The sequence below is a fragment of the Dama dama genome, chromosome 30 (genome assembly GCF_033118175.1).
Source record: "Dama dama isolate Ldn47 chromosome 30, ASM3311817v1, whole genome shotgun sequence".
NCBI lineage: Eukaryota > Metazoa > Chordata > Mammalia > Artiodactyla > Cervidae > Dama > Dama dama.
In genome coordinates this window covers 41,338,416-41,354,344 of record NC_083710.1, presented here as the reverse complement: position 1 = coordinate 41,354,344, position 15,929 = coordinate 41,338,416, and the positions used below count along the sequence as shown (strand labels likewise).

The 15,929-nt window shown below is 37.4% G+C and overlaps 1 protein-coding gene across 1 annotated transcript; it reads left to right on the top strand.

Annotated features, from left to right (window-relative positions):
- The first annotated feature begins 2,698 nt into the window (after positions 1-2,698).
- LOC133049215 (E3 ubiquitin-protein ligase RNF14-like) lies at positions 2,699-5,888 on the top strand. The gene has a single exon (XM_061133177.1). The coding sequence runs from the start codon at positions 3,105-3,107 to the stop codon at positions 4,527-4,529; it is 1,425 nt and encodes a 474-aa protein (XP_060989160.1). The 5' UTR covers positions 2,699-3,104; the 3' UTR covers positions 4,530-5,888.
- Positions 5,889-15,929: the final 10,041 nt, after the last annotated feature.

The window sequence follows — 15,929 nt, the reverse complement described above, 5'->3', positions numbered from 1 at the left end:
TGTTCCTTCCTTGTCAATTTTTTGAAAGAGCTTCAGAAGGATAGACATTATCTCTTCTCTAAATATTTGATAGAAATCTCTTGTAAGGCCATCTGGTCCTGGGCTTTCCTTTTGTGGGACATTTTGATCACAGCTTCAATTTCAATGCTTCCAATTGAGTTGTTCATAATTTCTATTTCTTCCTGGTTTACTCTTAGAAGATTAAACTTTTCTAAGAATCTGTTCATTTCTTCCAGGTTATCCATGTCATTGCCATATAGTTTTTCATAATAGTCTCTTATAATCCTTTGTGTTTCTGCATTTTCTGTTGTAATTTCTCCTTTTTCATTTCTAACTTTGTTGATTTGATTCTTCTCTCTCTCTCTTTTTTTTTTTTTTTTTCCCTTGATGAGTCTGGCTAAAGTTTTGTCATTTTTGTTTATCTTCACAACAAAACAGCTTTTTCTTTCATTAATCTTGACTATTGTTTCTTTTCTTTTTCATTTGTTTCTACTCTGATCATAATGATTTATTTGCTTCTACCCCTTTTGGGATTTTTTTGTTCCTCTTTTTCCAATTGTTTTAGGTGTAAAGTTAAGTTGTCCATTTGATGTTTTTCTTATTTCTTGAGGTAGGATTTTATTGCTATAACTTCCCTCTTAGTACTAGTTTTGCTGCATCCCATAGGTTTTGAGTTGTCATATTTTCATTGTCATTTGTTTCTAGAAGTTTTGATTTCTTCAGTAACTTGTTGGTTATTTAGAAGCATATTGTTTAATCTTTGTATGTTTGTGTTTTTTACAAATTTTTTTTCTTGTAATTGATATCTAGTCTCGTAGTGTTGTGGTCAGAGAAGATGCTTGTTATGATTTCAATTTTCTTAAATTTACTGAGGTTTGATTTGTGACACAAGATGTCATCTATCCTGTAGAATGTTCCAAGTGCACTTGAGAAGATGCTGTATTTTTCTGCATGTGGATAGAATACCCTGAAGCTATCAATGAGATCCATCTCATCTAATGTATCATTTAAGAACTATGTATCCTTGTTTTGATGATCTGTCCATTGGTGTGTGTGGGGTGTTAAAGTCTCCTATTATAATTGTGTTACTGTCAATTTCTCATTTTATGTCTGTTAGTGTTTTTCTTATATATTGAGGTACTCCTTTGTTAGGTGCATAGATATTTGCAATTTTTATGTCTTCCTTTTGGATTGATTCCTCGGTCATTATGTAATGTCCTATCTTATTTTTGTAATCTTCTTTATTTTAAGGTCTAATTTGTCTGATATGAGGATTGGTACTCCAGCTTTCTTTTGCTTCCCATTTTTCATGGAATATATTTTTTTATCCTCTCACTTGCAGTCTATATGTATCATTAGGTCTGAAGTGGCTTTCTTGTAGACAGCATATATATGGGTATCATCCAGCCAATCTGTGTCTTTTGGTTGGAGCATTTAATCCATCTTCATTTAAAGTAATTATTGATGTATATGTTCATATTGCCATTTTCTTAACTGTTTGGGGTTGATTTTGTAATTATTTTTCTTATCTTGTATTTCTTGATGATATAAGCCCCTTTAATAATTTGATGTAAAGCTGGTTTGATGGTACTAAATTCTCTTAACTTTTATTTGTCTGAAAAGTTTTTTTTTTTTTTTTTCCCCCATTAATTTTGAATGAGATCTTTGCTGGGTATAGTAATCATGGTTGTCGTTTTTTTTTTTTTTTTTTTTTTTTTTTTTTTTTCATTTCAGTACTTTAAATATATCCTGCCATTCCCTTCTGGCCTGAAGAGTTTCTGCTGAAAGATCAGCTGTTAAGCACTTGGGGTTTCCCTTGTATATTACTTGTTGTTTTTCCCTTGTGCTTTTGATATTCTTTCTTTGTGTTTGATCTTTGTTAGTTTCATTAGTATGTGTCTTGGTGTGTTTCTTCTTGGGTTTATCCTGTATGGGACTCTTTGTGCCTCTTGAACTTTATTGGCTATTTCTTTTTCCATGTTGGGGAAATTTTCAACCATAAACTCTTGAAAAATTTGCTCATACACTTTCTTTTTCCCTTCTTTTTCTGGGACCCCTATAATTCAAATGCTGGTGTGTTTGATATTGACCCAGAGTTCTCTGAGACTATGCTCAATTCTTTTCATTCTTTTTACTTTATTGTGCCCTTCAGAAGTTATTTCCACCATTTTATCTTCCAGCTCACTGATTCGTTCTTCTCCTTCAGATATTTTGCTTTTGATTCCTTCTAAAGTATTTTTAATTCCAGCATCTGTGTTGTTTGTCTCTGTATGTTTATTCTTTAATTTTTCTAGGTCTTTGTTAATTGAGTCTTGCATTTTCTCCATTCTTTTTTCAAGGTTTTCTTTTATCATCTTTGCTAACATCATTCTGAATTATTTTTCAGTTAGTTTGCTTATTTCCTCTTCATTTATTTGGACTTCTGTGTTTCTAGTTTGTTTCTTCATTTGTGTAGTATTTCTCTCCCTTTACATTATTTTCTTTTCTTAACTTATTGAGTTTGAGGTCTCCTTTTCCCAGGATTCAAAGTTGAATTCTTTCTTCCTTTTGTTATCTGGGTTGGAAGAAGCACAAGCTGCAATCAAGATTGCCAGGAGAAATGTCAATAGCCTCAGATATGCAGATGACACCACCCTTATGGCAGAAAATGAAGAGGAACTAAAAAGCCTCTTGATGAAAGTGAAAAAGGAGGCAGAGAAGGGCGGCCAGGCCGGGGCTGCTTGCTTAGCAGGCTTCAACTCCCCAGACCCGGGACCCGGCCCGGCTAAGGTCCCCGGGGTGCCCAAAGGAGGAAGGGGAAGTTCCAGGCCCTGCCCCTTCGAGACCCCTGGGCGGGCTCACACGCGCGCAGCGTCCTTCGTTTCCAAGCGCTGGGGCAGGTAGCAGGGCTCGGGCCTGCCACACAGTTGTAGATGGCAGGATTTCTCTAGTATATCTAGTATGAGTTCTACATCTTGGCCTTTTATCCACCTTCAGCAGTCTTATCTCCATCATCTTAAGAATAAATGAGATTTGCATGAGTTCCAAACTTGGGGCTGAAATACAAACTCCAGTGCTAATATCCTTTTCTTCTAGTTGTTATTAACAGCTCCTCAGAAAATTAAATGTCGTCAGAAGACCGAGAAGCTCAGGAGGATGAATTGCTGGCCCTGGCAATTATTTATGATGGAGATGAATTTAGAAAAGCAGAGTCTGTCCAAGGTGGAGAAACCAGGATCCATTTGGACTTACCACAAAATTTCAAGATATTTGTGAGCGGCAATTCAAATGAGTGTCTCCAGAATAGTGGCTTTGAATACACCATTTGCTTTCTGCCTCCACTTGTGCTGAACTTTGAACTGCCACCAGATTATCCATCCTCCTCCCCACCTTCATTCACTCTTAGTGGCAAATGGCTGTCACCAACTCAGCTTTCTGCTCTCTGCAAGCACTTAGACAACCTGTGGGAAGAACACCGTGGCAGCGTGGTCCTGTTTGCCTGGACGCAGTTCCGTAAGGAAGAGACCTTAGCATACCTGAATATTGTCTCTCCTTTTGAACTCACGATGGGTTCTCAGAAAAAGGTTCAGAGAAGGATGGCTCAAGCTTCTTCCAACACAGAGCTAGATTTTGGAGGAGCCACTGGATCTGACATAGACCAAGAGGAAGTTGTGGACGAGAGAGCCGTGCAGGATGTGGAATCATTGTCGAGTCTGATCCAGGAAATCTTGGACTTTGATCAAGCTCAGCAGATAAAATGCTTTAATAGTAAATTGTTCCTGTGCAATATCTGTTTCTGTGAGAAACTGGGTGGTGAGTGCATGTACTTCTTGGAGTGCAGGCATGTGTACTGCAAAGCCTGTCTCAAGGACTACTTTGAAATCCAGATCAGAGATGGCCAAGTTCAGTGCCTCAACTGCCCAGAACCCAAGTGCCCTTCAGTGGCCACTCCTGGTCAGGTCAAAGAGCTAGTGGAAGCAGAGTTGTTTGCCCGTTATGACCGCCTTCTCCTCCAGTCCACCTTGGACCTGATGGCCGATGTGGTGTACTGCCCCCGCCCATCCTGCCAGCTGCCTGTGATGCAGGAGCCTGGCTGTACCATGGGCATCTGCTCCAGCTGCAATTTCGCCTTCTGTACCCTGTGCAGACTGACCTACCACGGGGTCTCTCCATGTAAGGTGACAGCAGAAAAACTAATGGACTTACGAAATGAGTACCTGCAAGCAGATGAGGCCAATAAAAGATTTTTGGAACAGAGGTATGGTAAGAGGGTGATTCAGAAGGCACTGGAAGAGATGGAAAGTAAGGAGTGGCTAGAAAAGAACTCAAAGAGCTGCCCATGTTGTGGAACTCCCATTGAGAAATTAGATGGATGTAACAAGATGACATGTACTGGCTGTATGCAATATTTCTGCTGGATTTGCATGGGTTCTCTTTCCAGAGCAAACCCTTATAAACATTTCACTGATCCTGCTTCCCCGTGTTTTAACCGGTTGTTCCATGCTGTGGATGTTAATGGAGATATTTGGGAAGATGAGATTGAAGACTAATTAACTTCTGCTGCTCAAGATATGGAAGTGGAATGGTTTGCCCTAATCTTTTGTCAAGTATACAGAGTAACTTTGTAGGATATTTAGGGTGCCATTGATTCAGTCTTCCTGTGTAGAAAATATGGAGGAACAAGGTTTTATTTTCACGTGGTACTACTGATTAAGGCACATGTATACATTTTTTCATTGCAGCATAATTGAAGAAGTATTAAGCCAAAGGTTCAGAAAATGAAAAATAGAAAATATTAATATTACAATGTGCCCAAAGCTTTGAGTAGTTAAAAATTAAATATTTATTTTCTTCTCCAAGCTTTAGGGAAAGAGAGACGGGTCAAGAGTTAAAGACCTTTTTATCTCTGAGAAGCATCCCTCTAAGACATTCTGTGGGAGCTGTCTCAGTAGTACTCCTTAACACCTGGGGTGGGTAGAAGCCTTACTAAAATTGTGCCGAGAGCCTGATCTTATTTACTTCATATTACATTCTTTCCAACCTGAATTTCTGCTGATTTTATTTGAAGGAAGCCCTTTACTTTAACTGATTGGATGGCCCAGTGTCATTTTGATCTGCTGCTTTTCAGAATAGAAATTTACAGATAATTTAAAAAATATTTTTTAGTACATAAACACTGTAGGTCACCTGATATATTTATCAGTGGTCTATAGTCCACTGGTTTTGAGCCAAGTCTAGAATTTATTGATAGTGGCTTAGAAGAATTTCAGCTCTTTTAAACTTTGCTGTTTCTTCTAGGCAGTAGAGCTTAGATTCAGAACGACTTGTCTTTGCTACCTTTTGTTCTACATTCTCTCCAGTTGACCCTTGCCCTGTCTTTCATTGGTAAGGACAATTTTAATATTAGCTCCAAAAGCTCATAGTTTTATTTCCCCTGCTGGGATAGGGGAAAGCCTAATATGTTCCCAAGCTGAACTTTAATTATCTGCGTTTTGAACATTGCACCACCATAGTTCCAGTGCTAAGTTTCTGAATTCTTTTTAAAGGGCTTCTCTAATGTGCTATGGAAATTTGTTTTCCTATCCTCTTTTTTTTTTTTTTTTTGGCATCAGCACTGTTCCAGGGGATGATTTTGGCTTGATACCTAGATCCCTGTTCTTGGGTTTTGTTGGCTTTTTGAAAAATTGTCTTTCCATATGGTTTGGTGAGTGGGTTGGTAGCAAAATAAGATTTTTGGCAAAAAGGACAGAAGAATTCAGCTATAGCTGTGAACATGTTCTTTTTTCCTACCTTGTCATTGAAAATTGGGGAATCACTTTTAACCATTTTATGTGTGTATCCAAAGAGCACGGACTGTTTCTGGATTGTCAATGAGGATGCTAAATCTTAAAAATAAAAATTATTTAAAACTTGTCTTTTTTTTTTTTTTTTTTTTTTTGCACCTCTTTTATTTATTTATTTTATTTATTTATTTTTTTTATTATTATTTTTTTCCAGTGGGTTTTGTCATACATTGATATGAATCAGCCATGGATTAAAACTTGTCTTATAAAAAAAAAAAAAAGAAAGAAAGTGAAAAAGGAGAGTGAAAAAGTCAGCTTAAAGCTTAACATTCAGAAAACTAAGATCATGGCATCTGATCCCATCACCTCATGGGAAATAGATGGGGAGACAGTGGAAACAGTGTCAGACTTTATTTTCTTGGGCTCCAAAACCACTGCAGATGGTGACTGCAGCCATGAAATTAAAAGACGCTTACTCCTTGGAAGGAAAGTTATGACCAACCAAGATAGCATATTAAAAAGCAGAGACCTTACACTGCCAACAGAGGTCTGTCTGGTCAAGGCTATGGTTTTTCCAGTGGTCATGTATGGATGTGAAAGTTGGACTGTGAAGAAAGCTGAGGGCTGAAAAATTGATGCTTTTGAACTGTGGTGTTGGAGAAGACTCTTGAGAGTCCCTTGGACTACAAGGAGATCCAACCAGTCCATCCTGAAGGACATAAGTCCTGGGTGTTCACTGGAAGGATCGATGCTGAAGCTGAAACGCCAATACTTTGGCCACCTGATGAGAAAAGTTGACTTGTTGGAAAAGACCCTGATGCTGGGAGGGATTGGGGGCAGGAGGAGAAGGGGATGACAGAGGATGAGATGGCTGGATGGCATCACCGACTCGATGGACATGAGTTTGAGTAATCTCCAGGTGTTTGTGATGGACAGGGAGGCCTAGAGTGCTGTGATTCATGGGGTCGCAAAGAGTCGGGCATGACTGAGCGACTGAACCGAACTGAAGGTTGGTTCAGTGGTTTGTTTAAGCTTTGTATAGGGTCAAATTTGTGATAAGTCTTTTGTTTGTTTCTTTGCTTTTCCTCTGATTGGCAAGGCTGAGTGAGGTGGCAATCCTGTCTGATGATGCTTTGATTTGTATTTTTGTTTGTTTGTTGTTTATATGAGGCCTCCAGAACAGGGTGGGACTGGTGGTTGGGTGATGCTTTGTATTCAAGTGGTTTCCTTTTTGTGAGTTCTCTATATTTGATACTCTCTAGGGTTAATTCTCTGGTAGTCTAGGGTCTTGGACTGGGTGTTCCTACTCCAATGGCTCAGGGATTAAACTCTATGAGTGTTTGAGGGACCTGTGCAGAGGCATAGGTCGACACTGGCCCACCACAGGGACAAGGGAAACTGTAGCAACAGTCCTTGGGAACCATCTAGTTATAAGTCATTTTGGAGGTTGCCAATCTATATATTATAGTCATTCTTTTATCTCGAGCTATACACCTTTATTCTTGACAAAAAGAGAAAAAAAGAGGTGTCTGTTACTTAACTGTATGCCTATAATACCTGTCAGTTTAGCTATTCAAAAGTCTGCTGAGTTTCTTTTTTTATGAACTATTATTTAGTCCTTTTTAAAACATATATATTTGTTTTAGAATGTGGTTGATTTATAATGTTGCATTAGTTTCAGATGTATAGCAAAACAAATCAGTTAAATATAACTGATAAAGAAATTATAACTATAAAGAACTATAAACTATAAGTATAAACATAACTATAAAGAAAGCTCAGCACTGAATACTTGAACTGTGTTGTTGGAGAAGACTCTTGGGAGTCCCCTGGACTGCAAGGAGATCAAACTAGTCAATCCTAAAATAAATCAGTCCTGAATATGCTTGGAAGGGCTGATGCTGAAGCCGAAACCAATACTTTGATCACCTGATGTGAAGAACTGACTCATTGGAAAAGACCCTGATGTTGGGCAAGATTGAAGGCAGGAGGTGAAGAGGACGACAGAGGATGAGATGGTTGGATGGCATCACCGACTAAGTAAACATGAATTTGAGCAAGCTCCAAGAATTGATGATGAACAGGGAAGCCTGCCATGCTGCAGTCCATGGGGTCACAAAGAGTTGGACACGCCTGAGTGACTGAACTGAACTGAACTGATGTATTGTCTATTTTATATATAGTAGCATGATGTACCTATCCTGTTCTCACAACTTATTCCTCCCTCCTTCCTTTTCCACCTGGTAACTATACATTTATTTTCCACATCTGAGAATCTATTTCTATTTTCTAAATATGTTCAATTGCACCATTTTTTAGAGTCCATATATAAGTGATATTATATGATATTCATTTTTCTCTGACTGACTTCACTCAGAATGACAATTTCTAGGCTCATCCACGTTGCAGCAAATGGCATAGTTTCATTATTTTTTATGCCTGAGTTTTAATCCTACCAATTTAATGGTCCTCATTGACTTTTTTGGCAAGAAGTCTCTCTCTGCTTCTGTCTCTTTGTCTGTCTGTCTTGCTGTCTCTCTTTTTCTATCAATTTTAATGGGGCTCACTGGGATGAAATTGTATCTTTAACATTGATAGGGAAGTAAAGAGAACATAGTTTGGTTTTGGTTTGAACAGAATCCTTTAGGAGTTTGTTTTCTTAACTCTATTAAATATAATTAAAATAGTATGTTGATAATTGGCTATCTTGGTCATAGACTACCAGAGAATTCAGACTCTAATGTTGTTTAACAAAAAAGAAAAAAAAAAAAAAATATGGAAGAGAGCTAGAAATTCTACATTTAAAAAAATCATTTAAAAAAATTTATTTTAAAAACATGTTCAACAACATGTTATAGGATTAGAATATATCTAAGTATTGAAGAACAAATCCGTCATCTAATATATTTTTACATTTGGCAAATATTTTACAAATGTTGAAATAATACATCATATAATCATGCTTTATTTGTGTGTATTTCAAAATATGAGTTTAGATTTAGATCCATAGTAAAATAAATGCCATTTTTGAAGATAGTTCAATATATCTGCAACTAGCATATAGCAAATAATTTGGAAATTATTATTGAAAGAAAATAAATTATTTTTTCCTTTTTTCTTCTGTTCCCTTCCTTTGTTATTTGATGGCTATCTTTAGTGTTATGATCGCATTCCAATCTCTTCTTTATGTGAGTATATATTATGGATTTTTGGTTTGTTGTCTTTATGAGGTTTATATACAGTAACATTATATATGTATGTGTAGATAAAACAGGTAGATATACATATGCTTCCTTCAAGTTGATTGCTTTAAGTTTAAAAATATTCTAAGAAACTTTCATTCCCCACTCCCCAACTATTTTTACCAATTTTGACATAATATTTTACATTTTTTATTTGTGTATACCTTGACTACTTATTAATAATATAGATAACATTACTGCTTTGTCTTTTAACTATCCTACTAAGTCTGTACATAGCTGATCTACTAACTTTATTCCATATTTAGCTTTGTATACATGTTTAATCACTCAATCGTGTTTGAATCTTTGACATCCTTTGGACCACAGACCGCCAGTTTCCTAATTCCATGGGATTCTCCAGGTAAGAATACTGGAATGGGTTGTCATACCCTTCTCCAGGGGATCTTCTCAGGGATTCAATCCCTAACCCAGGGATTGAACCTGCATCTTCTGTGTCTCCTTCATGGCAGGCAGATTCTTTACTCATGGCACCATTGGATGATCTACTATCTTTACTCCATATTTAGATTTACCAATGGGATTTTTTATTTTATATATTTTTTTAGATCTTCTCTTTCCTGTTTAGAGAAATTTCTTTGACATTTCTTGCAAAGTCTTTTAGCTTTTGATTATTTATAAAACTTTCTCTCTCTTCCAAATCTGAATGATAGTCTTGCTGGGTAGAGCATTACTGGTTGTAGCTTTTTTTCACTTATCACTTTAAAAATATCATGCCTGTAAAGTTTCTGAGCTGTAAACTTTCTGAAAAGTTAGCTTGGCAGTCCTAAGGAAGTTCACTTGTATGTAACTAGTTTGACCTTTTTGCATTTAATATTCTCTCTTTATTTTTGTTTTTCTATTTTAATTACATTGTTTTTTGGGGCAGACCTTTTTGGGATGATAGTGTTTGGAATCTCTCCTATCTGGAACTAGATATTTGTTTTGCAGATTAGGAAAGTTTATAACTATCTCTTTAAATATGGTCTCTTTCCCTTTCTCACCTCTCCTATGGAAGATAATGCTATAATGTGAATGTCTATATTTTCATGTTGTCCCAGAGGTCTCTTAAGCTGCCCTCATTTTTTAATTAAAAAAAAAAATTTTTTTTTCCTATTTAGCTTGGGAAATTTCCACGACTGTTTCAGTTTGCTGACCTGTTCTTCTGTTTTATGTAATCTACTCTTTCTAGTGTATTATCTTTTCTTTCAATTATTGTAAATTTCATCTCTGTTTGATTCTTCTTTATATCTTCTAATTTTTTGTTAAGGCTTTCACTGTATTCATCTATTCTTTTCCCAAGTTCAATGAGCTTCTTTATGATCATTACCTTGAGCTCTTTATTGGGAAGATTACTTTTCTCCATTTGGCTTAATTTTTCTGGGATTTTATTTTATTCCTTCATTTGGAATATATTTCTTTGTTTCTTTATTTTGCCTAATTATCTGTGCTTACTTGTAAGCATTAGGTGGTTTGATTATGTTTCCTAATCTTGGAAAAGTGCCTCCGTATTGTTGTTCAGTTGCCCCGTCATGTCCAACATTTTGCAACTCCATGGACTATAGCAAGCCAGGCCTCCCTATCCCTCACCATATCCCAGAGTTTTCCCAAGTTCATGTTCACTTCACAGGTGATGCCATCCAGCCATCTCATCCTCTGATGCCCTCCTCTCTTTCTGCCCTTGACCTTTCCTAGCATCAGGAACTTTTACAACAAGTCAGCTTGTTGTCAGCTTTTTGGTCATCAAATGACCAAAATACTGGAGCTTCAGTTTCATCATCAGTCCTTGCTGTGAGTATTCAGGATTGATCTCCCTTAGGATCAACTACTTTGATCTCCTTGCTGTCCAAAGGACTTTCAGGAGTCTTCTCAAGCACCATAGTTCAAAGGCATCAATCCTTTGGCATTCTGCCTTCTCTAGGGTCCAGCTCACACAACTGTATTGACTACTGGGAAGACCATAGCCTTGACTATATAGACCTTTGTTGGAGGAGTAATGTCTCTGCTTTTCAACATACCATCTAGGTTTGTCATTGCTTTCCTGCCAAGAAACAACCACATTCTGATTTCATGGCTGCAGTTTAGCAGCCTTTAGACAAGAGATATTTTATGGAGTCTAACCCTGTATGCAGGTCAGGAAGCAACAGTTAGAACTGGACATAGAACAGCAGACTGGTTCCAAATAGGAAAGGAGTACATTAAGCCTCTATATTGTTACCCTGCTTGTTTAACTTATATGCAAAGTACATCATGGGAAAGGCTGGGCTGGAAGAAGCACAAGCTGCAATCAATATTGCTGGGAGAAATATCAATAACCTTAGATATTCTGATGACACAACCCTTATGGCAGAAAATGAAGAGGAACTAAAAAGCCTCTTGATGAAAGTGAAAAAGGAAAGTGAAAAAGTTGGCTTAAAGCTTAACATTCAGAAAACTAAGATCATGGCATCTGGTCCCGTCACCTCATGGGAAATAGATGGGGAGACAGTGGAAACAGTGTCAGACTTTATTTTCTTGGGCTCCAAAATCACTGCAGATGGTGACTGCAGCCATGAAATTAAAAGAGGCTTACTCCTTGGAAGGAAAGTTATGACCAACCAAGATAGCATATTAAAAAGCAGAGACCTTACACTGCCAACAAAGGTCTGTCTGGTCAAGGCTATGGTTTTTCCAGTGGTCATGTATGGATGTGAAAGTTGGACTGTGAAGAAAGCTGAGGGCTGAAAAATTGATGCTTTTGAACTGTGGTGTTGGAGAAGACTCTTGAGAGTCCCTTGGACTGCAAGGAGATCCAACCAGTCCATCCTGAAGGAGATCAGTCCTGGGTGTTCTTTGGAAGGACTGATGCTGAAGCTGAAACTCCAATATTTTGGCCACCTGATGTGAAGAGTTGACTCGTTGGAAAAGACCCTGATGCTGGGAGGGATTGGGGGCAGGAGGAGAAGGGGATGACAGAGGATGAGATGGCTGGATGGCATCACCGACTCGATGGACATGAGTTTAAGTAATCTCTGGGAGTTGTTGATGGACAGGGAGGCCTGGCATGCTGCGATTCATGGGGTCGCAAAGAGTCGGGCATGACTGAGTGACTGAACTGAACTGAACTGAACTGACTGAATAGCACATTCTTCTCTGGTCACCAGAGCTATATAAACTCGGGTATCCCTTATGTGTACTTAGTGGGCCCTTCTATTGTTGTTAGTCAAAACTATTGTGAGTGTGCTAGTAGATAGGCTTGGTCCCTAGCCTTGTTGGCTGCTGGCCACTGTGGGCATGACCAGGCCCTGACATGGCTGACTTCTTGGCCTGGGAATCCCAGGGCTTATGCCAGCCCACTAGTGAGCAGGGTCAGGAGATTTGACAGTCCCGTGCCTGATGCTGGCCTGTGGATGGGCAGTTCTGGTTTCTGCATTGTTGACTATGAGACTTGGAGGTTTCCAGGACTGATGCATGCCTGGTGATGGGTAAGGATTGGCCCCATGATGGCTAGCTGTGTGTGTCAGGTATCCTGGTGCTATAATTTGTCCACTAGTGGGCAGTGTTGGTCCTGTGGTTGCTTTTCTGAGAAACTGGGAGCTCCTGGTATCAACTGGCTAGTTCCCGGTGCTAATGGCCTAGAGGGAAGACTCGAAATGATGCTTTCCAGCTCCAGTGTCCTCATATGAGAACAAATTCCCCAAAATGACTGTCACCAGCATCTATATCCCAGGGATGCAATATATGAAATGATACAATGTAAAATTCATTTGTAATGAGACAATGTTTAAATCATTTGTTAAGCCACATCAAACTTAGTGAGTTAAAGCAATGCACGCTTTTATTTCAGTTTCTGTCAGACATAATTGTTGAACACGGGTCTACTGCAATGCTGAAATTAAAGGATTTCTCTTATTGAGGACTGACTAGGGACAGGTTTACAATCTAATTGCTCAGTCATGTCCAACTCCTTGTGACTTGGTGTATTGTTGACCACCAGGCTCCTCTGTTCATGGTATTTCCCAAACAAGAGTACTGGCTGTTGCTGCTGCTAAGTCGCTTCAGTCGTGATAGACTCTGTGTGACACCATAGACGACAGTCCACCAGGCTCCCCAGTCCCTGGGATTGTCAAGGCAAGAATACTGGAGTGGATTGCCATTTCCTTCTCCAGGGGATCTTTCCAACCCAGGAATCAAACCCACGTCTCCTGCATTGCAGGCAGATTCTTTACCGACTGAGCTATGAGGGAACCCTATATCCCATCCTAATCTTTTTTCTTTGTTTGTTTTTTAATTACTTTTTACTGAATTTGTATGAAATGGGGTGCAGCTATTAGTATTTTTAAAAACTCCCAAGTAATTGTAAAGATCATCCAGATTTGGGGATCACTAAATTATATGGTGAAACTTTACCCTTCTGGAAGTGCCAGTCCATTCTTGAATTGCCATATCCTTACTTTACAACTTGAACAGGAACTCAGTTATTCGTCTCCCAATTTAATATGTCAACATCCCAAGGAAGAAAGCGTGGTCTTATTTTTTGAAAATACCTGATAATTCCACATTGTCAGAAACTTATGCTGCTTCTGACACCAGCTGCTAGATTTTCTTTATCAAAGATTTCTTAGAAAAAATCCATGCATGCAATGCACAATAGTAGTAGAGTCACTGAGTTCCAGGTATCTGGGATCATGTGTCTGAGTGTAAACCTCAACCACAGATTATTTATATCAAGAGATCTAATATCCATTTCTAAGAGGATTCTCAAACTCACTTTACTCTCTCCCACTTCTTGAGAGATTATCTGGTAGAAAAACTCACATTATAACATTATTTTATTAACAGTTATTTCACTGTTTAGTTGACTATTCATTGACAGTATCCTCAAGCTTCTGCTCATGTGATACTTATACGTGTATGTGCATTCAGGATTAACTACAATGAATAAACAATCAACAATTAATCTAATGAACAATGGTCAGAAGAGCCTCCCAGGAATATTGCTGTTATAACCTCTCACATCTCAAGTGGGCTCTTACCATGATGCTAAATGTGTGTGGTCACAGAATGTATTGCGGGGTTTGTTTAGTGCTGTGATAGGCAGAATGCAAAAATGACCCCCAAAGTTTCCACACCCTGATGTACATGCCTTGTATAATCTCCTACCCTTGAGTAAGTATGTGGGATCTGTGACTATAATTGGATGCCATGCCTGTGATTATCTCATATGTCAAATATGAGAGGATTTATAGATATATTTAAGTTTAATAATCAGTTGGTTTTAATCAATGTAAGGTTACTTTGAGTGTGTCTGACCTAATCAGGTGCTTTGTATAAGGCTCTTGACGCCTCACCCACAGGAATTGGCAGTTGTTTTAAGATGCCAAAATTGTAGGAGTTGTTGCTAAATTAAGAAAAAAAAAAACAGGCTAATGTAGATGTCCATTTTCGTATCATGAAGAAAGGCATGGGTTAGAAAAGATAGCACATATCTATCTAAGTATTATACCTAGAACTCAGACAATTTTGCCACTTCTTATCATCCAAATTAATATCAGCACTTGTAATGTTTCCTTTATGAATCTAAAGTCAATGATTGCACAGGCTAAAGTCAGTTTTATAGCATTCCACAAACATGGAGATGTGAAGTTTTCTTATTGAATATTAGCTATATAGTAAAACCTGAAAAAAATAAATAAATAAAACCTGGAGTCTGAGAAACATCTGGCAAAACTTTCAGAAAATGACATTTCTCTTAGAAATTAAAATATACATACACAGACAGACAGACATGCACACACACACAGACACTCAACTAGCCTGCTATCAGATGTCATGGATTTCCCAGTTGTGTGGGTATAGCCAAATGATACATCTGTTTTATGTGATATCTGGCTTGGAAAATCCATGTCTTTTTTTTTTTTTTTTTAAACCCATGTCTTTTAAAAAAATTTTTTTGGATACTGTAGTAATAATATTTAGCTATGTGCATTAATATCACAAAGCTAAACCCTGATATGTAAACAGATATGTCAAATTAGACAGAATTTCTTACTTTGACATTCTAGTTTCTCATAGCCATTTCTCCAAGAAGAAAACATTGCAAGAATCACCCAGATTTTAATAGAAATTGTGTGAAGGTTGATGTCCTACTATTATTCTGCTTTATTGCAACCACTAAGACTCTGCTGGCTGTCTAAAATTATGCAGAAAGTCTTTCTAATATTCCATAACCAACCCACTTCTTGAGTGAGGATGTGGACTGTCCAGTGATAGATGGCAGAATAGGCAAGTTAGTAACTTAAGAAATCTTTGTGTTAAAGAGATTCACTCCAATTCACATAAAAATTGCAGTGGATTTTTAAAAATGAATTAACAAACCAATTCTAAAATTTATGTAGAAAATGAATTATTTACAATAGCCAAAATATTCTTGAAAATCTCAATACTATCAATATACTTTTAAAAGAAGATGGCAAGTAGAGAGCAACAGAAGAAAATTTAAAATAATGAAGTGATCTTTTCTCATCATTCTTCTAAGAAATTTCAATACTTTCTTTTACTATTATTTTAGTATCCTTGACATAGTAAGAATAACTGAAAAAGGCAATAAATAATTATCTGACTGATGGAATAGCAAGATATTTCAAGTATAAGAAGCAAGTCATTGATTCTACTGTGCTTTTTAAATTTATGTAATGTCCAATTGACCACTACAATCATTGCAAGGTAAAATTTTTTTGTATTAAAATGCAAGTAATTTTTTTTAATATTACTAAAAAAGAACAAGGTCATTGAAATAGATATCTAGAAAGAGTTTTGGCTTCTCAAAAATGAACTCAAAACTTTTAACTGAGGTCAGCAGACAATGAAATGGTTTATATTCTAACATTGATAAATTCTGCAAAATTACAATCTAAACAATGCCTTATATTCAAGATTGTATTTTTTT